At 38.7% G+C, this 22,372-nt stretch overlaps 3 protein-coding genes and 1 pseudogene across 3 annotated transcripts; all 4 read right to left on the reverse strand.

Annotated features, from left to right (window-relative positions):
• Nucleotides 1-5,869: 5,869 nt before the first annotated feature.
• On the reverse strand, nt 5,870-8,321 carry LOC126784281 (subtilisin-like protease SBT3). The gene has a single exon (XM_050509755.1). It carries the CDS (start codon nt 8,319-8,321, stop codon nt 6,051-6,053), a length of 2,271 nt encoding a protein of 756 aa, XP_050365712.1. The 3' UTR covers nt 5,870-6,050.
• A 1,699-nt stretch (nt 8,322-10,020) lies between these two features.
• On the reverse strand, nt 10,021-12,309 carry LOC126784282 (subtilisin-like protease SBT3). Its single transcript, XM_050509756.1, has one exon. The coding sequence runs from the start codon at nt 12,307-12,309 to the stop codon at nt 10,021-10,023; it is 2,289 nt and encodes a 762-aa protein (XP_050365713.1).
• Nucleotides 12,310-13,577: 1,268 nt separating this feature from the next.
• Nucleotides 13,578-19,723, reverse strand: LOC126784283 (subtilisin-like protease SBT3; annotated as a pseudogene).
• LOC126785258 (uncharacterized) lies at nt 16,481-18,239 on the reverse strand. Its single transcript, XM_050510887.1, has 4 exons — nt 18,114-18,239; nt 17,442-17,797; nt 17,190-17,216; nt 16,481-17,097 (listed from the first exon to the last, which is right to left on the reverse strand). Exons 2-4 carry the CDS (start codon nt 17,473-17,475, stop codon nt 16,793-16,795), a joined length of 366 nt encoding a protein of 121 aa, XP_050366844.1. The 5' UTR covers nt 17,476-17,797; nt 18,114-18,239; the 3' UTR covers nt 16,481-16,792.
• Nucleotides 19,724-22,372: the final 2,649 nt, after the last annotated feature.

A 22,372-nucleotide genomic window follows, 5' to 3' on the forward strand; every position in this document is an offset into this window, starting at 1 on the left:
TGCCAAAATTGGAACTTCACTCTGAAACTTCAGAGTGAACCTTCACTATGGATAGGGACTGTATATATATATATATATATAAATTATTGAGAGCTATTAGCATTGTTCATGTCTCTTTTCCTGCCTTTCTTACAGTGTTGATGAGACCAAAGAGGGATATGATTCCCCTCTTGGTCGACGTTTTTCGTGTGATGGTCCTGGGAGAGTCACGTTATTATTTAAAAAGAAAAAATTGATTTCATGTGGTTGCTTGAGTGCACCGTTGTTTTGGGTGCGATTATGATTTATGAGAATCGTCGTTTGATGGGACGCGCGAGCGTCACACAATTAACCCTGTAAAATGTCATCGTTAGTATAGAATAAGCAGAGATCGTTCTTTCCGGGGAATTGAAGGGAACTAAACTTTTAGTGTTAACAAATAATTGGGGGCTTGAGATTGATTATTAACTACCGAAATAAAACTTAAATTACTATTTACATGATCGACTTCTTTTTAACAAACTTAAAGCAAACTTACCATTACCCCATATAATTACAAGTTCGAACCTATCATGCATTCTAATTCGACCAATTACATACTTTTTAGACACCAATACAATTAGAGCCTTAGGGGACCATCTAATCATGCAAGATTTCAATTAACATTCAGATTGACTTAGGGCCTAATCTAAATTTGCATGTAATCGAATTCAATAACACTTAGTGAGTAGAAATCAAACAAGATTACATTTAAGCACCAAATCATTGTTGGAGACATGTTTCATGTATGGCGTCACCCACCATGGTTTCACATGCAAATTTCCAGAATTTTTACCACTTTTAATCAACACAAAACGAACCTACTTAGGACATGATTTGATTTATGTCAATATGGTTGATGAATCTAGCACTCAAACACAATCCTAGGGACTGCATCTAAGCACTAAATTCATATACACATATTTGAAAATTATCTAAAAATATGAGAAAGATGATTAGAACACAACAATAGAAATAAAAAATCATTAATTATAGGAAACCATCAATTCGGCAAAGAACCAAAAATCCAATAAAACAATATGAAAATTTTGATTCTTAATACAAAAAAATAATCCCACACAAAAATCATACTACAATCTTCATAGACGAAGTATTGTAGAAAATCAAAAACGAACAAACTCATGAAGAAGAGTTGCGAGAATCACACGTTGTAGGACTCCATCTCTTAATTCTCTCCACTTTTTTATCTCTTCTATTTAATTGTTGCATGACTTGTTAATGATAGAACTCCATGTGCATGGCTTCTCCTTGTTTTCCTCTAGTATTATCTCTTAAATCTAATATGAAAATAAGAAAATAAAATCATAAGTAAGATAATTAGTTTCGAAACCTAACAAAGATTCCTAGTGCAAGAAGGACTTTCAAAATATCGTCAATGCGACCGAAACGTAGAAAGATGAAGACTCCTAATCCAACTAGGTTTCATATTTCTACAAGGATTCCAACTCAAACTAGGACTCTCGACCAATTCTGAGTGTTTAACTCATGTAAGCACAAAAATGCATCAAATACCTCCCAAGACTCTTACTACGACTCAATGACTCAATAGTACAACAATAAGGGCTAAGCAAAGTACAAATATAGGTAAAACATGTTAAGAACGTCACACAAAGTGCTCATATCATCGTTATGCATTGATTATTTTGTGACCATATATATGACAACTCTTCTAATTCCGGTTTCATACTTGAATTATTTCGTTTATTCGAAATCAATACAACCCTGGTTTCTTGTGGATGCGTCGCCATCGCGACTGTTCCTTGAATTTTTTGAGTTTTTTTTTAACTCATGCCTATGGACGATAATCCCACAGTCTTCGTACTCATTTATTTGAGTTGAAATTTACTACTCTGAAGCAGCACTGTTTGTTGAAAAAATATCCCAAAATAGAAAATTTTGTGGGACACACGTACTTAACATGTGATTCAATTTACGTCTATGATGTTGTTTTACCATAGTTGACCATGATGCATGCTCCACATCCAAGAAACAGAAACCATATTTGCCCCTTCTATCCATTTATATTGAGGGAACTTTGGAGATGGAAACGTAACATTCTTCCATTCTCGAGTAAGCAAATCTTTTGAGTCTCAGGCTAAGGCTTCGCCCGATTCGATATGCAAGATTTTGTTGCTACAGACTTTTGATTAGTCAATATATTTTGACTATATTTTTTGCTTAATATTTTTCAAGTATGACGTTGGCATTATCATGTTTCTTACTCGACTTTAGCTTAAGTCGTCTATTGAAATTAGAAGCTTGTTTGTGTTGTATTAAAGATTGGCATATCCAATAAAATTTCTCGTATTCCTTATTTACAAGATGATATCGTGAGAATTTATTTGCCTTAAACCTAGCATGAATGGTCAACGTTTGCAACTCACGTGGTTTTTAAATTGGCCGCTTTTGGGTTACATGAGACCCTGATAGCACTACATTGTGAATTTGACACTTAGTATTTGGAAAACGAACCTTGGAACTTCAAAATTTGACATAGTTATGATCTATGGCATTTTCGGAACATTTTTCCAGCGTTTCCGGTTGTTTTGGCCGCGTTTCGGCTCATTTCTGGCGTTTCTGGCACCAGTGTCCGGTTCCTGCTGGCGTTCTCTGTCGGGTATGAAGTTCGGCATCCTAACTGGCTAGATTCCGGCCGTCAGCGACTGATTTTCCGGCAATTTTTTTGTTGTTTTCCCATTGTTTTTCCAGCATATTTCCAACATTCTTCGTTAAAGCTTTTTCCCGCCAAAGTTTCATTCGGTTTTGAGCATATTTTGACATGGTTTTCCAGTTTTCTCCAAGTCATTTTCATAGCTCAAATGATTTTATTATTGGTGACCAGCCGCACCAATTGGATGGTTTTTACCACCCTAATTGTTTGGTATTCAACTGCTCTAATACCATGTTTATCCAACTCTTCAGTTGAAGAATGTAGTGATATTGTCATGTGATACACTTGATGAGATTGCACTTTGTTCAATCCCCCCTCTTATAATATTCTACGGTGTATTTCTAGAGAATTTTACCGTGTTGTTGACTCTCTTAATTTATTTTGATGATGTCCATCGGCAAAATCGAGTGTCTTGTTAATTGTGCAACCACCCACACTGTTCTACGGGACATGTACTTGTTTTACGGATCTCGTGCGGAGATTGTGTTTTATATATCTTCGCGTCTTGCTATGTTTTAAAAGCTATACATGCCAATAATTTTCATCTGAATACTTATGTTGAGAATGAAGAGGAATATCTTTGCCAGAAATTCAAAAATAGTTGTACGCAACCCTGCTGCTTGCCCCGTAGCCCCTGCAGTTGCCCTCTTGTTCCACACCGTTTCTTCAATCTTAGGTGTTGTTGCCAAGGTCCTCAAAATAAACTAAGACTAAAAAGAGAGGACAATTGAAGAAACGGTGGAGTGGTGACAGTGGGAGAGGGCAAAGCCCTTCCCTTTGGTAAAATGGTGCGGCGGCCTCACTATGTACGGAGAGATGATAGGGTTTTCTATACGGAGATGAGACGCTCAAGAGTAAACAATATTTACTATTTCATAACAAATCTTGAACTTCTTCTTGAATGCATCTTTCGAGTATCATCCAGCAAGGGCGTAGTTACATACGGGCTATGGTGGGCTACAACCCACCCCAAATTCTCTAAAAACTTGACTTTATAGTTTAATTTTAGTGTAAATTATTCAGTTTTAAAAATTAACCCACCCTTAATTTAAATACTTAGCCCATATGCTTTTAAAATTAGTTCATTTTGTTGCATTATGATAGAAACGAGAATAATAACAACGTAATAAAACATAACGTAACACTTTGATGATTGATAATGAGGTCTATATATAGGCATTACATACGGAGTATCCTGAAGAATCAGGGATTCATATCTATTACATAAAACATAATTTACTCTAATAAGGAAACCTAAATAGGCTAAGACACATATAATGGTAGAATAATAATTCTCCTGGAACATTCCCCCTTGTGTTGCATGTCTTGGTTGTATGGTGCACATAACGTTGTCTCGGTAAAAACCTTGTCTAGCAAAATAAAAACCTCTTGAGTGAAAAACAAAAGCTTGATCGAATGAGAAGAAGAGCACAACGCACCATCTACATTTGATAGCATCATGTGAGGTATACTCCCCCTAATGTCTACAAAACAACTCCCCCTGATTAGTGTCATAATCATAGAGTACAACCAATAACGTATACAATGTTTATTACATGTTTCTCAAAAGTAGTCTTAGGCTAATGATTAATAGTTAATTTAGTCACACATCCTTATATCATACATGTTATACTCAACCAAACTTAGATCTTTGGAAACAAGATTGCATAACAACTCAAGACAAGAGTTTGCAATGAAAATCAGATTCCTGCGTGGAATGACATTCACGTACTTAGACGGTAATAACTTCTTCATTCCGTGATGTAAGTTTGCATATATTTCCCTACTTAATCTTGTCCGATGGATTTCTATTTTCTAGCTTTTGTATGAAGCTTACCTTGGTTGAAACTCCTCAACATGTTTGTTTATTGTTCTTTATGGACTCATATATGTAAGGCAACACCTTTCAAAAAAATGTGAGGCAACTACCTTTTGCCTATGTCTCTGCATTATAAGGCATTAGCTGCTAGTGTATGCTGCATGTGTTTTCCAAGTTCTGGTATTTCAAGACATTTTAAATCAGAGCTAATATTTTGTATTTCATTAACTCATTTTGCTATTCATGCAAGGAGTTGATGCTACATTACCAATTTATCATTACATGAATATTTAATGCTTCAGAGAGCTTTTGGTTTTGATTTCTCACTTATTATTGTTCTGTAAATAATTTCAGGACCGCAGGCCAGGAAGAGAGTATGGACGCTCACCACGTGATGCTGCAAAGCGTGTTATGGAGTCAGGTGATAGTAGCGGATATGACAGTGGTGCCCAAACTAACATATCAGTATGGAGAAAGCAAGAAGTTGAAGAAGTGAATTAGCCGCCTACCAGTTACCAGCTTCATGTGTAAGGTGAAATGACACACCTTGTTTTACTCATGTGCCCATGTCTAGATCTAGATCAACCGTTATTTACTTTCCTGTATAGTAGCTAGTCATGTCAATATGAGTTTGGAGTCCAGCATTTTGTTCTCTTCTCTTGATGTAATTTGAATAACTAGAATTCCATTCTGCTTTTTCCCACTGGCTGTTGTATAACTATCTCAGTATAAATAGATCATTTCACTTCTCTGTGTCTTCAAGCATCATCATATGCATCATATGGTCTGAAACTCTGAATCTTTTTCTCCTGTCGGTGCGTTTCTATTGCTCTTTAGTCATAAATCATATTATCAAACTTTTGATCCACTGAAACAACTAGGGAGATATAGTTTATACTAGGATTTGCTATGTTTAGGCAAAACTAGAATAACTTTCGGGTCCTACAGTTCACAGGTATGGATTGCAATTGATTTTGTTAACTTTTGGCTTGAAGGGTGTGGGACTCTGTTTTGTTGTACAAGAAACCTTGACAGCTATGAGTGAATTCACGGAAGGGTGAAACTTTGGACCCCTCAGTTATGCGTTATGCTGGCTTTGTGTTTTGGTCTCAATGCAAAAGTTATTATGGGACCTTCTCTTCTGTTTTTTTTACCTTCTGGCTTTCTCTTCCAATTCCTCATTAGGTCCCGCACCCAACTTTGAAAATGTTGGTGGTTTTGAGTTCTTGTTATTTGTTTCACTTTTGGACTGAACATCAAAACATTTGACATTCAGCTTTTGTTTTATACTTAAGAGAAAAATACTTTATTTTCCAGATGCTGTATAAATACAGGTAGTAAGAAGAACAGCACAGGAAAAAGACTTGTCCACGCTGCTCTGCCTACTTCTCACAGCTATACAGTATGTGTATTTGATGAGGTGATGACATGACAAGCATGGTGCTTCTCAATTCTGTTAGAGACGAGTGGAAACACGTTTTAATTTGTTTTACTTTGTGTTTGAGGTTTATTTTGTATCAACTAGTTGATAATTGCTACTACAGGGCTTGATACTATGTGGTTATACTGGTCAATCCATCTTAAATAACCATAGATAACACTTGGGGCATCACTATCGACCGCTATGCTCAGAGTGAAACCTTGCTCTTGATTCTTGCCTGTGAATACTAGAATACTAGGCTGTACTGTAATCCTCATCCCTTTCGGAACTTCTAAATATGCTCTGTAGGTTGATGTATCATCCCCCACGTTTGTCGCAACCCTGCTGAAGTCTTTGGCTTTAGGGGAGTCTGTTCCATTAAAAATGGCTATGAAAGAAGGGTAGTTTAGGTCAGCAGCTTTTGAGCTGCAGTGCCACTGGCTTCGTCTGATAACAGCTTTCATTTCGTTGTCATTATACCCAAGGCCACATAGAAACTCAATGTAATCCTGCACGTCCATGTCATAGATTAGTCCAGGGTTCATGGCTTTGTTTGGGTTGATATGGCCTGCACCAAAATCCAAGGGCGTTCCGGGACGATGATACCTTTGAATTTGTAAGGTCTTTCGAGTATTGTCAGTTGAGTATGCGGTGGTCATGATGGCCGATCGGATGGCTGCTGGACTCCATTCTCGGTGAACAGCCTTAAGCAGAGCTGCCACTCCGGCGACATGGGGTGTCGCCATTGATGTTCCTGAGTCTAGTGCATAATCTGTCACAAAATCATAATTGTTTACTGTCATGCATCGCTTGTTTGGTATAACTGCTGCAAGCACATTGACTCCTGGAGCAAGAATGTCTGGTTTTAGAATACCCGGAGTGATCGGGTCTGGTCCTTTTGAAGAGAACTCCGCTACTTCTGGTGAGGGTTTGGTACCCAAGTTTGTGTGCACAAAACTCAGGTTCTTAACTCGAGTTGTATTGGCCTGTGTTGCATAGTCTCTGATCAAGTCCCCTGTCGCTAATGGAACAATGATGGCAGGAATGGAGAAGTCTTCTGGGTCTACAGATGTGAAATCTGCCATGAAGATCCCAGCATAACCACCTGCCCTCTCTACCTCTTTCATTTGCCCTTTCACATCAGTGTCAGTGGAATTATCGCAGATCACTACCTTTCCCTTCACTTCTTTATGGTCCAGTGCCCCAAAATTGCATACTGCTTTGTCTACATTGTCTTTGCCGTAGTAGAATGGCGCATCAGTAATGTAAACGCTCTCCGGGAAGTATGATGTTCCTTCAACTGTCAAACCATTATCCAGAGTCAATGTTGCAGTGAAGGTGCGATCAAGTGTGCCGGCCCCTACTGTTGTGATCCAGGGTGCTCCATTGTATGTTGTATTGTACTCCCCGTCATTTCCAGCAGCACAAATAACAACAATTCCCTTTTCAAGTGCAGAAAGAGAAGCAATGGCAATGACATCCTTGAAATAAGGAAAAAAGTCAAAGCCTAAGGACAGTGACATTATGTCAACACCATCAGCAATTGCCTGGTCCATGCCTGCAAGCACGTCACTAGCTACAAGCATTCCTGCTGATGCGTCTGTTTCCCAAATGACCTTGTACATGGCAACATGGGCTCGCGGTGCCACCCCTCTTGCTGTGCCTTTTGCATATCCGAAATGACTTGCGCCAAGTACATAGTTACCTGCAGCTGTTGATGAAGTGTGAGTTCCATGACCAAACCAATCCCTTGGTGAATCAAAGTCATGTTTTTTAGAGATTTTGAGTCCTGCTGCTTTCAGGCCTTTGCTAAAGGATCGAGCCCCAATGAGCTTGTTGTTGCAGAGAGATCGGCTGAAGTCAGTTCCATTCTCGCATGCGCCTTTCCATCTTTTTGGCACTTCAGACATTCCCCTATCACTAAAACTCTCGCTCTCTGGCCACACTCCAGTATCTATAATCCCTATGATCACATCTTGGCCAGATGAGGAAGCAAGCAATAAGCCAGAGTTTTGTTGTAGGCCTAAAAACTTGGAGCTGTGTGTTGTGAAGAGCTTGCCAAAAGACTCGGGGTATGTAGCTACATGCGCCGGGGATTTTTCCAATTCCAACAGTTGAGAGGCTGTGAGCTTGGCACTGAAGCCATGCATGACATGGCTGTATGAGTACAACAACAATTCGTTCTCTTGAATAGCCAGAGACGAAGATGACAGTAGAGACCTGTGCCATGATTCATGGGTGGCGAAAGACGTAGGTTTGTGGGAATGATCCAGGTGAATGATGTATGTCTGAGATTCCTCAGCATTTGAAACTGCATTGTTGATCTGCAGTATGGTAAGCACTAACAGAGAGATCATCGGGTGGAAACCCATCTTTCTAGATATAGCAAAGTATACGAGATACGGAAGTAAATTTATACAAAAATGATATTGCTAACTGTATAAACTATAAGAACATGTCGGATAATCTTATGCGGCTTTGTTTAATTGCTGAACGATATGTTCAAAGTTCATACATGTTGAATTGATATAATTTCTTTTGCTCGATTTCCTCTATGTCATATTGTTGATTATGAGTGATGTTGGATTTTGTTTGCGTTAAAAGATTGGTTACATGCATTTGTTAAATCCGTTCATTTCTATTCTGGAGAATTTGGACAGGTGTCCTCATCCAAATTATTATATTTTGTGTTTTTTTATACAGTAAAATCTCGTTAAATTAATACCCGATTAATTAATAAGTTCGTTAAAATAATATTTTTTTTCGGTCCCGACTCAGGCCTAATGTACTAAATTAATATTTTGTTAAAATTTGAGAATTCATATAGACCTCATTGAATATATAAATTAATACTGACATAATTTATATAATAATTTTTACATTTATGAGGATTTTATTGAATTTTTTTATTTATTTAATTATCATCAAATAAAATAATACAATATATCGGACAACATAATATTTTGAATAACGATATCCGTGATAAATCTAATATTGTAGTGCTTAAACAAAAAGTAAAAACAAATCTTCGAAAAAGTGAAATAAAATATTTATTATTAATAAGTTATCAATTAATTTATTGATATATTAATATCTCGCTAAAATAATAAATTTTCTTCTAAAGAAAACTAAGAGGGATGAAATCATCTACTTATGCACCAACAAATTTAATTGATTTAAAACAGTCATTTGTTTCTCTCTCTTTTTTGGTCTGAAGTCATTTGTTTCTCAATCTAGTCTTTCAAGTGAGTATATGAGAAATGATAATACATGATTCTTAACATGTTGTATATGATAGTGCACGAATGACAGAATGAGGTTACAATTATATATGATAGATCCATTTATCATGAAATATCTTTCTCCCTCCTTTCTTGATGAAGGCATTAGTTTGAGGGATGGGAAACAAAAGTAATTTGATTGACAATCTGATATATTGAGAAGTTTGATAGGTGAATGATCAATGATCCCTCTCACAACAAGTTCTAACGTTTGAATTTGAACAACTAAGTTTTTACCTGGGTTACTTGATCAAGAACAACAAGAAGTTCATAATCCAAGAAGCTTACACGGGTTTATTTTATTTCTGAACTCAACAACTATCTGCTGGGTGTCTAGTGTATTTTTCAGAGGATAAATTGGGAATATTGAACAAAATATAATAGGGCGGGGTATGTTAAGAAATTTGTTAGGTACATTTAACAGCATCCTTAATTTATAGAGGTTTTATTGTAATATGTTTGAGTTCTGATAAATATTTAGTGCAGGCCGGTCCCAATCTACTAGACCTTAAATCCAACCTGCATGTGTTTGCTAATAGACTTCTGCCGTAAATGCTGCAGCTCAAATTGTTATACTTTAATCTTTTGTGTTAGACTGTTCATCGAGAAATGACAATGTGAAGTTCACGATTATATTTTTATTTTATTTTTAGGAAGACAGAACATATTATATATCATAACAAACTAACAAAGTAATGCTTGCTTATATTTAACAACTGAAACACTGGTCACCACTAGTTCATTTTATTTCTAATTTTTCTCTAAACCTGCAAATGATGAATGCGTACTACTAGTTATTCATGGCCACTACAGGGCTTGATACCATGTGATCATGGTCATCAACCCATCTGAGATAACCATAGATGACATCTGAAGCATTCCTATCAATCTCTACATTCATAACAAAACACTGCTGCTGATTCTTTTGGGTGAATGTAAGAGTACTAGGCTCTACTGTTATCCTCATTCCAGTAGGAACTTGCAGAATTGCTCGGTAAACTGATGTGTCCTCCCCAACGTTTGTCAGAATTCTGCTAAAGTTTTTGGTCCTCAGAATGTCTGTTTTGTTGAAGATGGCCATGAATGAAGGATAGTTTAGTTCAACAGGGGACTGTCTACAACTCCATTGGCTTCTTCTAGTAACTGCTCTCATCTGCTTATCATTGTACCCCTGAGTACACAGAAACTCAATGTAGTCCTGCACATCCATGTCGTAGACTAGTCCGGGATTCATGGCCATATTGGGGTTGATGTGACCTGCACCAAAATCTAAAGGTGTGGCAGGAAGACCAGACAATTGGTATAGTATGCTGGTGTGAGAATTGTCAGTTGAGTATGCGGTGGTCATGATGGCCGATCGGATGGCTGCTGGACTCCATTCTCGGTGAACAGCCTTAAGCAGAGCTGCCACTCCGGCGACATGGGGTGTCGCCATTGATGTTCCTGAGTCTAGTGCATAATCTGTCACAAAATCATAATTGTTTACTGTCATGCATCGCTTGTTTGGTATAACTGCAGCAAGCACATTGACTCCTGGAGCAAGAATGTCTGGTTTTAGAATACCCGGAGTGATCGGGTCTGGTCCTTTTGAAGAGAACTCCGCTACTTCTGGTGAGGGTTTGGTACCCAAGTTTGTGTGCACAAAACTCAGGGTCTTTACTCTAGCTGTATGGACCTGCGTTTCATATTCTCTAATCAAGGCCCCTGTAGCAATTGGAACAATTATAGCAGGAATGGTGAAGAATTCTGGCTCAAAAAATGAGTGGTTGGACATGAAAATTCCGGCATGGCCACCTGCCCTCTCCACCTCCGCAATTTGAAATATGACCCTGCTACTACTATCAGGACCCTCGATGGTATTATCACAAAGGACTACCTTTCCTGCCACTTCTTTGTGATCCAGTGCCCCATCGTAGCATTTTGCTTTGGCCGCATTGTCTTTGCCATAGTAGAATGGCACATCAGTAATGTAAACACTTTCCGGGAAGTATGATGTTCCTTCAACTATTAGACCATTCTCCAGAGTCAGTGTTGCAGTGAAGGTCCGGTCAAGAGTTCCGGCCCCTACTGTTGTGATCCATGGTGCTCCATTGTTTATCGAGTTCGGAGCACCCCACGTATTTCCAGCGGCGCAGACAACAACAATGCCACTTTCAATTGCAGAAAGAGAAGCAATGGCAATGGGATCCTTGAAATAAGGAACGACGTCATAGGAAACAGACAGTGACATTATGTCAACACCATCAGAAATTGCCTGATCCATGCCTGCAAGAAAATCACTAGCATAAAAGTCTGAGTTGTTCCAGCCAACCTTGTACATGGCGACATGTGCTCGTGGCGCCACCCCTCTTGCCGTGCCTTTTGCATATCCGAAATGACTTGCGCCGGGCACATGATTACCTGCAGCTGTTGATGAAGTGTGAGTACCATGACTAAACCAGTCTCGTGGAGAATCAAAGTCATACTTTGTGGAGATTCTTTGTCCTGCTGCTTTAAGGCCTCTGCTAAAGGATCGAGCCCCAATGAGCTTGTTGTTGCAGAGAGATGGGGTGAATTCTGTTCCATTCTCGCATGTGCCTTTCCATCTTTTCGGCACTTCAGGCATTCCCTGATCGCCAAAACTCTTGCTCTCTGGCCATATTCCGGTATCTATGATGCCTATGATCACATCTTGGCCAGATGAGGAAGCAAGTAATAAGCCTGAGTTTTGTCTCAGTCCTAGAAACTTGGAACTGTGTGTTGTCAAGAGCTTGCCAAAAGTCTCCGGATGCGTGACAACATGAGCTGGAGATTCCTCCAGTTCGGAAAGTTGAGAGGCTGTGAGCCTGGCACTGAAACCATGCATGACATTGTTGTATGAGTACAACAACATTTCGTTCCCTTGATCTGCCAGAGATGAAGATGACATTAACGAAGTCAAGATAGACCTGTGCCATGCTTCGTGGGTTAAAAAAGACGAAGGTTTTTGAGAATGATCCATGTGAATGATGTAGGTTTGGGATTCTGCAGGATATGAAATTGCAATGGTGATTTGAAGTAGGGTAAACACTAACAGAGGGATCATATTGTAGAAACTCATCTTTCTTGTTGTGTCACTGTGGATATTGGATATGGAAGTAACGTGGGTTTAAGGATTTATAGACATGGAGCATGTGTTAATTGGGTTTAATCATTGAGAAAGGCTAAGAGCTGAGTCAGGGCATTACTATTATGGAGAGGATTTGACTCACCTACATAATTGTAACATTTATTAGCCTGGGTTTTTATCTCTACCTACTACATTTTCCTCTTCTGTTTCCATAAGTTTGAGTTCTTGTACATTTTCCACACAGGTAGGTAGACAAATCCAAGTAGTAAAGAGCTGAGATAGTCTCAATATACCAATAGAGAAAGCAAAAGGAATATGAAAGTCTTGATATAGATGTAAGAAACATAAGAGGACTATGTTAGCTGTATGCACATCATAGTTTTGTATAGTCTGATCTTCGTATGACTCTATCCCGGTACTAGCAGATGAACAATTAAGTAACAACGCGTCTTGATCGGATTAGAAGCTTTAAGAAGTAATCTTTTTCAGCACAAAATGTATGGTAGGATTGTGTGTTAGGACTTAGGAGTTAGGAGTAGCAGTCAAGTTAAGAAGGGGATCGACGTACACATCGTCTTGATAATGTCTAGTTTTTTTTTTTTTTTTTTGAAATGGAAATAATGTCTAGTTTTAACTAGTGCTCCGTGTCGGAGAAACTTTGGAGAAAGAATAATTGAGTCCAAGGATCTCATCAAGAAAATCGCTCCAATTTGTGCTGCTGCTAATTTTTAATTTTTTACTACTCCAGTAAGAGATGCAAGACAAGATTCCTCCAAGTTCAGTAAATCGATCCAATTCGTGTTAAAAGTAAATTTTATCTTGTGCTACAGGCTATTATCCCTCACTTCTTAAAGAGCCCTTCATTAACCACCATCCTATGATCCAAACAAAATCTAAACATTAGATCGCCAGTTATAATTCTCCTAGGGAAGCAGGGAGACTTACAATGATGATGTAAAAAATCTATTGTGTTATCAGAGAGGTAACAGATCCATCGTTTTGCTTTTGCTATGAACTACGACAAATGAAGCAGTCTCCTGAGGAATTTAGGGAAGGCTTCTCACCTTTCGAAAATATCTTTTATGTGTTTTCTTTATTATCTTCGACGTATACGGTGTTGTCATTAAATTGATTAACATATCAATAACCAGTACTAATTGCTTATTGTGCACTTGAATTGTGATGCTTTTCACCTCTGAAATACATGTTCATTTCAATGCATGTACTATTGAACTTGATGGATATGCTGATGATGACGATTAGTTACTGACGACAATTACAGGGCTTGATACTATGTGATCATGTTGATCAACCCATCTAAGGTAACCATAGAACACCTTTGGAGCACTGTCGTCGATCTCTACATTCAAAATATAACCTTGCTGCTGATACTTTGCTGTGAATATGAGAAAGCTAGGCTCTACTGTTATCCTCATTCCACTAGGAACTTGTAGAATTGCTCGGTAAATTGAAGTGTCATCTCCCACATGTGTCACAACCCTGCTAAAGCTTTTGATTCTCGGAGAGTCTGTGCCGTTTATGATGGCCATGAAAGAGGGGTAGTTTAGTTCGGTGGGGGGCTGTCTGCAAGTCCATTGGTTTCGTCTAAGAATTGCCTTCATCTGCTTGTCACTGTACCCCTCGGAACATAGAAAGTCAATGTAGTCCTGCACATTGATGTCATACACTAGTCCCGGGTCCATGGCCTTTCCTGGGTTGAGGTGGCATGCTCCAAAGTCTAATGGTGTGGCCAGAAGACCAGACCATTGTTCTTGCACGGTGATGACACTGTTATCAACCGCGTATGCTGTGGTGATAATTGCTGATTGGATGGCTGCTGGGCTCCATCCTGGTTTACGTTGATCAGCTTTTATGAATGCTGCTAGCCCAGCGACATGGGGTGCTGCCATTGATGTCCCTGATTCTGGTGCATAATCTGTCACTATATTGTCATTTCTTCCCTTCATGGATGGCTTGATAGATTTCATTGCAGGCAGCATATCGAGACCTTGGGCAAGAAGTTTTAGAATACCGCTAGTGATCGAGTCTACTACTCTTGAAGCGAACTCTGCCGCTTGGAGTGCTGGTTTGGCTGCAGTGTGATCAAATGTCATGCTCTTTATTTTGGTCGTATCGGCTTGTGTTGCATGATCTCTAAGCAAGGCACCTGTAGCAAATGGCAGAATCATAGCCGGAATGGTGCAGTCGTCTGGATGTAAAATTGACATATCCTGTGAGTGGAGAGTAGTAGGTGAACGGAGAAATAGTGGAGGAAATCACGGGTAGTGGAATATGTAGTGGAGAACACTTTATATGTGTATATATAGATGATTATTGTGTAATAAGATCAATAAGCAAGATTAATTTCCTCTTATCCGTCATGAAGATTCCAGCAGAAGCACCTGCTCTCTCTACTTCTTCCTTTTGTCCCTCAAGGTCTACCTGTCTCTTGCCGGGATTCTCACATAACACTACCTTCCCAGAAACTTCATTATGATCTAATGCCCCAGTGTAGCACATTGCTTTGCTCACATTGTCTTTCCCATAGGCCATAGTACAACAGTGCATCAGTGATGTAAACTTTCTCTAGGAAGTATGATGTCCCCTCAACTGTCAAACCATTTTCTAGAGTCATTGTTGCAGTGAAACTACGATCAGTTGTGATCCAGGGTGCTCTATTGCATATCGAGTTTGGAGCACCAGCGGCACAGACAACGACAATTCCATTCTCAGCTGCTGAAAGAGAAGCAATGGAAATGACGTTATTGAAATAAGGGGGAGTCTCTCCCAGGCTGATGCGAAGAGATATTAATATGATATCAACTCCATCAGAAATTGCCTGGTCCATGGCAGCTAGCACATCTGTAGCTGTACTCTTTCCTGATTCTGCTCCCCAGAGCACCTTGTACATGGCAATATGCGCATGCGGCGCCATTCCTCTTACGGAGCTTTTTCCATAGCCATATTGAGGTACACCAAGCACAAAATTACCTGCAGCAGTTGATGATGTGTGAGTTCCATGACCACGGTAGTCTCTTGGTGAGTTATAGTCAAATGGTGGGATTTTCAGGCCTTCAGCTTGGAGCCCTTTGCTAAATGATCGAGCCCCTATGAGCTTTCCGTTGCAGAGAGATGAACTAAATGCCGTTCCGTTTTCACACGTACCTTTCCACCTCTCTGGAGCTTTTACATTATAACGATTGTGAAAACTCACTCTCTGGCCATATTCCAGTATCGATAATACCTATAACCACACGACAGCCAAAACATCCCGATGGCCATGCGCCATAGTTCTGTTCATGTCCAAGAAACTTGGGGTTGTGTGTTGGGAGCAGATCAAGAATTAACTCCGGGTGTGTGGCAACATGAGCTGCAGATTCCTCCAGTTCTGACAGCTGAGTTTTTGTGAGCCTTGCGCTGAAGCCGTGCATGGCATGGTTGTACGAGTACAAGAACATCTCGTTCTCATCACGTTCTTCAGGAGATGATCGCTTTAATGATGTTATGATGGATCGGTGCCATTCCTCATGTGTTAAGAAAGATGCAGGTTTGTAGGAATGGTCCATCTGGATGATATATGTCTGGTATTCCTCGGCATTCGACACTGCGTTGTTGATTTGCAGTAGCATTAACAGTAATAAAGAGATCATACTGTAGAAACCTTGCTAGCTAGCCCTGGAAGCTATAATTGCAAAGGTGGTCTATTATATGTACTGGAGTCGGCAGGGTTATATAGTTGTATATGATATCTTTTATGTACAAGAAATTAACATACTTCACGATGAAAATACTTATTTCTTATATTGTGAAACGATATGTTCTAAGTCCTGCTCCACAAAATTCTTCGTTATCATTGTTTTTATGTCAACTTGTCTATTATTCTATTTTGCTGTCTTCAATTTGCACCGGAATGGTTAATTTGTTCATCGCATTGGCCTTTACTCATTAGTGTTCTTTTGCATTTAGAATAAACTGGACCGCTCCTTTTGTCCAATCTTTTTTAGTTGTTACCCTAATACTGTATTGTATCCGAAGAAGGTATCCACATTTTCGATATGGGCATTGTGTGGCATTTGGGAAGCAAGCTTAGATGAGCTCCCATCAAATTTGTGCTTCTCTAGATTTAGAACTGTAAAACCTTACATTCTTTTTTTGTTGGATTGATCAATTCTAATAATAATTAAACTACTACAACATGTAAAATTCTTAGAGGCATCTCGTCTATGGTGAAGATTCCATCTTCCTTTGGATTTTGAAGTTCGTGTTGAAGTATTGCTCTTGTTTAGTTGTATCCTTTTCATTCCAGTTTATGATTCTTCCCTTAACAAACACAAACTTTTTCTGCTCAAACAGCACTGCATCAGTCTGAGGATCGAGAAGATGGCAGCATCAAGAAGGTGGCAGCAGAGTAAAACACAACCACTTTCTGCTCAAACATCAGTCGAGGAAAACATAACCTCCTTCTGCTCAAACATCAGCCGAGGATTGAGGATTGAGGAGGTGGCACCGGAGGGAAACACAGCCTCTCTTCTCTTTGCTCACACTTCAGTCTAGGATCGAGAGCGTAGCGCGGGCACTGTTTTATGCAGTGTTCACCAAAGATCAGACAGTAAGTACAAAATTTGAGCCTGGCGCGCCCCCTGGAAAACAAACCATCACAAACTTTACAAACTATATCAGCACCAATGCCAACAATTGCATTCTTGCTGGGGACTTCAACCGCGTACGGACAATCCGATGAAGTGTGTTCATCCAAGGAACAAATCAAACATCGATCTTCTGCAAGTTTTGCAAATCATTTATCAGACAAATAGCAAAAAGAATGATTCATATATGCAGATCAATCATAAACAAAAACACAAAAAGCGCACCAGGAGGGCAGGCACCGAACTGGAGCCCTGCAAAGAGAACACAGGTATTGTTAAATATGCTATCCCTAATGCATATCATATTGTGTGAAACCCAAAAACCTGACTGACTACAAAACACTAGATAGTGATTTTAGTACGAACAACACAGCTCATGTCACCCCAAAACATGTGGTATCGAATCTAATCTATCAGTAATTTTAACTAATAGAACACACTTAGTCCGAGCAAAGCAAAATGAAAACAAAATCATACCGGGATAACGGCAGTATTTTCGAACCTGTCCCATCAATGCGCCTTAAATGGCCAAGTGTTGTTCACTAAGTTCCACAGTAGCTGTTTATGGGTATTATTGTCGGATATGAATGCAAGGGAATTTGACCAAACATACTTTTTTTATATATATTATTGAATTCACCACAGATCAGAAGACTGACCCCCAAGAGAATTTCAATTGAATTCATAATCGAATGAATTCAAAACACAGAAGAGGCATTAAACTAAAATAAAAACGGAATTATACACTCATTTCCATCAATAACTTGAATCGCTGAAGGAGAGCTTGTCATGCGCATATCTTCAGAAAGCTTGTCATGCGCGATGCCTTCCATCTGAAATTGGGGATTCATTATAGTCACAAACTTGCTATTTGATAGGAGTTATACTGTCAGATAAAATCAATATGAAGAGCAAAATCAACCTTAATGTCTATGCATCATAAAACAGTAAAACTCAAAAATTACTTGACATTGATCGAAAACGACCGCAAATTGAAACATAATTGACTCACAGTCCCTGAAGCAATGTACAGGAGGACAAATTGAAATAAAAAGCGAAAATCAAATGAAATCCAATTGAATTCATTATAAAAGGAATTCAGAACACAGAAACATTGAAACCCTAAAACAAAAACGGAAAGAAGCATACCATCTTCTTTACAGTAATTGGGCTGAAGAACCGAACTCCTTGGCTTTTTCTCGCACACATCTTCTCTGAGGGGAAGCTGCTTGTCACGCGCAATGGGTTCCATATGAAGAAGTTTGGTGATTTAGGTTTTCGTTTCCTTCCGATAGACCTCGGCTGTTAGGATGATATTATATGTATTGAGCTTAGCCCAGCTTTGTACTAAGAAGGCCCATCCGGCCCGATCATAGGTAGGTATCGAAATAGTAGTATTTTTTAAAGATTTTCCCAACCTTCAACCATTACACCTCATTAAGATTTCAGCCCATTCTAACCTTTACAAAAAAAAAACTGCAGAGAAAAGGTATCGGAAAATCTTACCTATTAGAAATAATTGACTTTCAAGACCCACCGTGTATTTATATGGTTTGATATAATTTAGGTTATTCAAAAATATGTGAAGATGTGCGCAGTAAACTAAGGTGAACAAATAATTTACGATTACATAATTTTTTGGGCCGGTATCCTTAAACAAGCTTTATTGGGCTCAAGGTGCATTCGGCCCGTATCAGAGTTCTCCCATCGGTTTTCAAGGTGAACAAATCCTCCGACGGCTGCCATTGTCACTTTCTATGAAGAAGAGCACGAGGCAGACAAATGAAGCAGTCAATGTTAGTATTTAAACGCTTGAAGACTTCAGGTTTGGCTTCTCACCTTTCGAAAGATTCGATTCGATTCTGTAACTTTCTTTCTTATCTTTGAGGTATACATTGTTGATTGAATCATTGGCAACTGTTGCTGTTTAAATTGATGAATTTTGGAAACAAGTAAACTCTGAAATATATGTTGTTCATAATATTTCTGATTCTGTAAAACATGCACTTGATCAATATGCTGATAATGTCGTCTAGTTATAAAGGGCAACTATGGGGCTTGATACTGTGTGATCATGTTGATCAACCCATTTGAGATAACCATAGGTCACCTCTGGCGCATCGTTGTCGATCTCTACATTCAAAACATAACCTTGCTGCTGATACTTTGCTGTGAATGTTACAGTGCTAGGCTCTACTGTTATCCTCATTCCACTAGGAACTTGTAGAATTGTTCGGTAAATTGATGTGTCTTCTCCCACATTTGTCACAACCCTGCTGAAGCTTTTGTGGAACTTCAGCCATTCCTTTGTCATTAAAGCTATCACTCTCTGGCCAAATTCCAGTATCGATCGTACCTCTAATCACATCTTTGCCAAAAGCTGCAGCTGGCCATATGCCAATCTTGTGTTTTAGTCCAAGAAACTTGGGGCTGTGTGTTGTCAGCGGCTCAAGAAATAACTGCGGGTATGTGGCAAGAGCTGGAGATTTCTCCAATTCCGACAGTTGAGTTCCAGTGAGCCTTGCACTGAAGCCGTGCATGGCATGGTTGTATGAGTACAAGAACATGTTATTCTCATCATATTTTTCTGAGGATGACCGCATTAATGATGCTAAGGTGGATCAATGCCATGCCTTATGTGTTAAGAAAGATGCAGGTTTGTAGGAATGGTCCATCTGGATGATATATGTCTGGTATTTCTTGGCATTTGATACTGCATTGTTGATATGCAGTAGCATTAACAGTAATACAGCGATCATATTGTGAAAAAAACTATCTAGCTAGTTCTGGACCCTATCAAGATAGTATATACGCACTAGGAGTCACTGGATTATTATATATTTGTAATGATATCTTCTATGTACTAGAAACATATTCCATAATGTTAATGTTTCTTTGTTTAGCTGTAAAACATTATTTTCAAAGTCCATTCTTCATATAATTCTCTGCGTGATCATTGTTTTTATCTCTACTTCATGTCTATGATTCTATTTTGTTTTCTTTTCTGTCCCATTTGTTTTTCTCATTTGGTATCAAGAGAAACTGGACTACTCCCTTGTCCAACCTTTATCGAGTTCTTATTCTAATACTGTATATTATCTGAAGAAGGTATCCAGATGTGAAATCCTTTGGACCTCACTGTGAGCGATTTAACCATTGTGTGTCACTTGGGTAGCCAAGCCAAGCTTAGTTTTTTCCCCTAATGTTCTCGGTTAAGATTTGAAACTAAAAGACAGATGCACTTTTTAGTTTTAGAATTGTAAAATCTTTCATTCTGGTGTTGGATCGATCCTAATAATGGATTACCACAGCATGTAAATTTTTAACTTTGTAAGTAGGCACAAGAACGGGGATAGTGGATACTATTACATCAAAATAGCAAGTTGACTCAGGAATTGCCCATGATTATCATTGTAATGCTCACCCCTATCAAATACAATGCGTGGTTCCTTTTCTTCCCAAATCTTTATGCTTCCTTAGCAGAGGGAAAATGTAATAGTGGTCCATTCAATACTGAGCCATACAACCACATTCCATGGATATCCTAAAGCTATCTCTCTGATTTTTTTTCGTTTGGTGCTAATTCACACGGCTCTTATTTCTTCTTTTTTGTTTTTATCAGGATAGAAGAAGGAAGAACGAAAGTCGAAGTTTCGTGAGTTGGTCGTGGAAGTGAGGTAAGCTACTCTACCACTCGATCTTCTGTTGTCATTGCTCTCACTACACTTCCTTTGGCTTTTAGCTTTGAAGCTAGACGAGTGGAGGAGACATAAGTAACAACAAAACAGTTGACTCAAAAAGAGGCAACATCCATGTGATAATATAAACAGGCTCTATCAACACAAGTTAGATTCTTTAAGATCATCGCACTTAACAGGAAAATGCAACAGTGGCCCTTTATAAATGTGTGCCTAACAACCATATATTATTCTCTGGTCTGATTTCTTGTAGGTGAATATCAACTTGGGAGTGGATAAAATCAGAAATTAGTGCACCAAGTAAGTTGAAATGCATGTGCTTCCTTATGTTCTGAACTGTTATATGAAAATAACAGATACAGCTTCGTTTGCCTATGATAATTGATCTCATAATGAGCCCAACTTGAAAACTGAACTGTGAATTAATTGGTATGCTGATGATGATAAATGAATCATTGAAAGTGAATCTTTGCATTCGCCCTCTATGTCCCTTCTGAGTTTCAATATGGTATAAAATCTCGGTGATGAGTTTTTTATACTGCCGAGTTATTGACACTCCAGATATGTGAACTGTTATATTACTTCACCACCAAATGAGGCATATTGCAAGCAACAACTAAATTAAAGGCTCATATTTATAGAGAATTGAGGCTCATGTCTCAGAAGTCTTCCGGAGGCTTAGAACTTGCGGTATGCGACTGTCATAAGTTGCTCTCTTTTTAGTTCTTACCATTGCGGGAGTGCACATGGTAGGCTTGAATGACGACAATGAAAGCATTTCAGTCTACATCATGACTACTGCAATATGAACTGAAGTTGATGTCTTTGTTTTCTGTGGTTAGCTCGGAAAGAAGCATTTGAGCAAAGTATGACAGATAAGCCAAGAACTCACCGAAATTTCTTGTATGAAACTGACTCTTGAGAGTGAAAGGTACACCGGTAAATGGGTTCACCACGTTTTGGGGTTCATTACAGTGTCAATCATTTTGGTATTTACATCTTCCACTTGCATTTTGGGAATTGGCAGCTGTGTACCTAGTTCACCATATATAAATAGAGGTTTTCTCCTGTTTTCTGTGGCGGTTAATGACATTGTCAAGATCGGCGCCCATCCTTATGTCACATGCCAAGAATCAAGATTGACTGTTAGACACCAATTTTATTTTATTTTTGGGTAAAGCGCGTTCCCCTATTAAAATTTATTAATATTTAAAAAAGGTACAAAAAAGCTGGAGGATAAAACCAATGTCACAAATAAAGCCAAATATGACAATTACAAAAAGAAATTGTAAAATAATATTGAACCTTAACATATAATGAAACCAAGCAAATAAAAAAGTTGTAACCATGAAGTTGAACTCCTAATTAATCTTCCGCACAATAGAAACCACATGGCAACGAAAAAATGTCATCCCATCATCAACTTACCACTTGTAGACTTTAAGTAAACAACTCATAATCAAGATGTAAAACGATATTTTGGGATGCCCAAAAATTCAGCCTGCAAGTACCTGAGTAGTTATGTCGGAGGCCTAGCATACCAAGTAAGTGAATCCTTTGAAAGACTTAAATTTGCCATCTATGCCGCTATATTTCATTATCTGAAAATATGCTAAAACACGGATAGAGCCACTCTCCAACCACATAGTAGACCAACCTCTAGAATAAGCAATTTCAATAGCTACAATCACCACATAAAACTCAACATAA

Source organism: Argentina anserina, chromosome 2 (genome assembly GCF_933775445.1).
Source record: "Argentina anserina chromosome 2, drPotAnse1.1, whole genome shotgun sequence".
Taxonomy (NCBI): domain Eukaryota; kingdom Viridiplantae; phylum Streptophyta; class Magnoliopsida; order Rosales; family Rosaceae; genus Argentina; species Argentina anserina.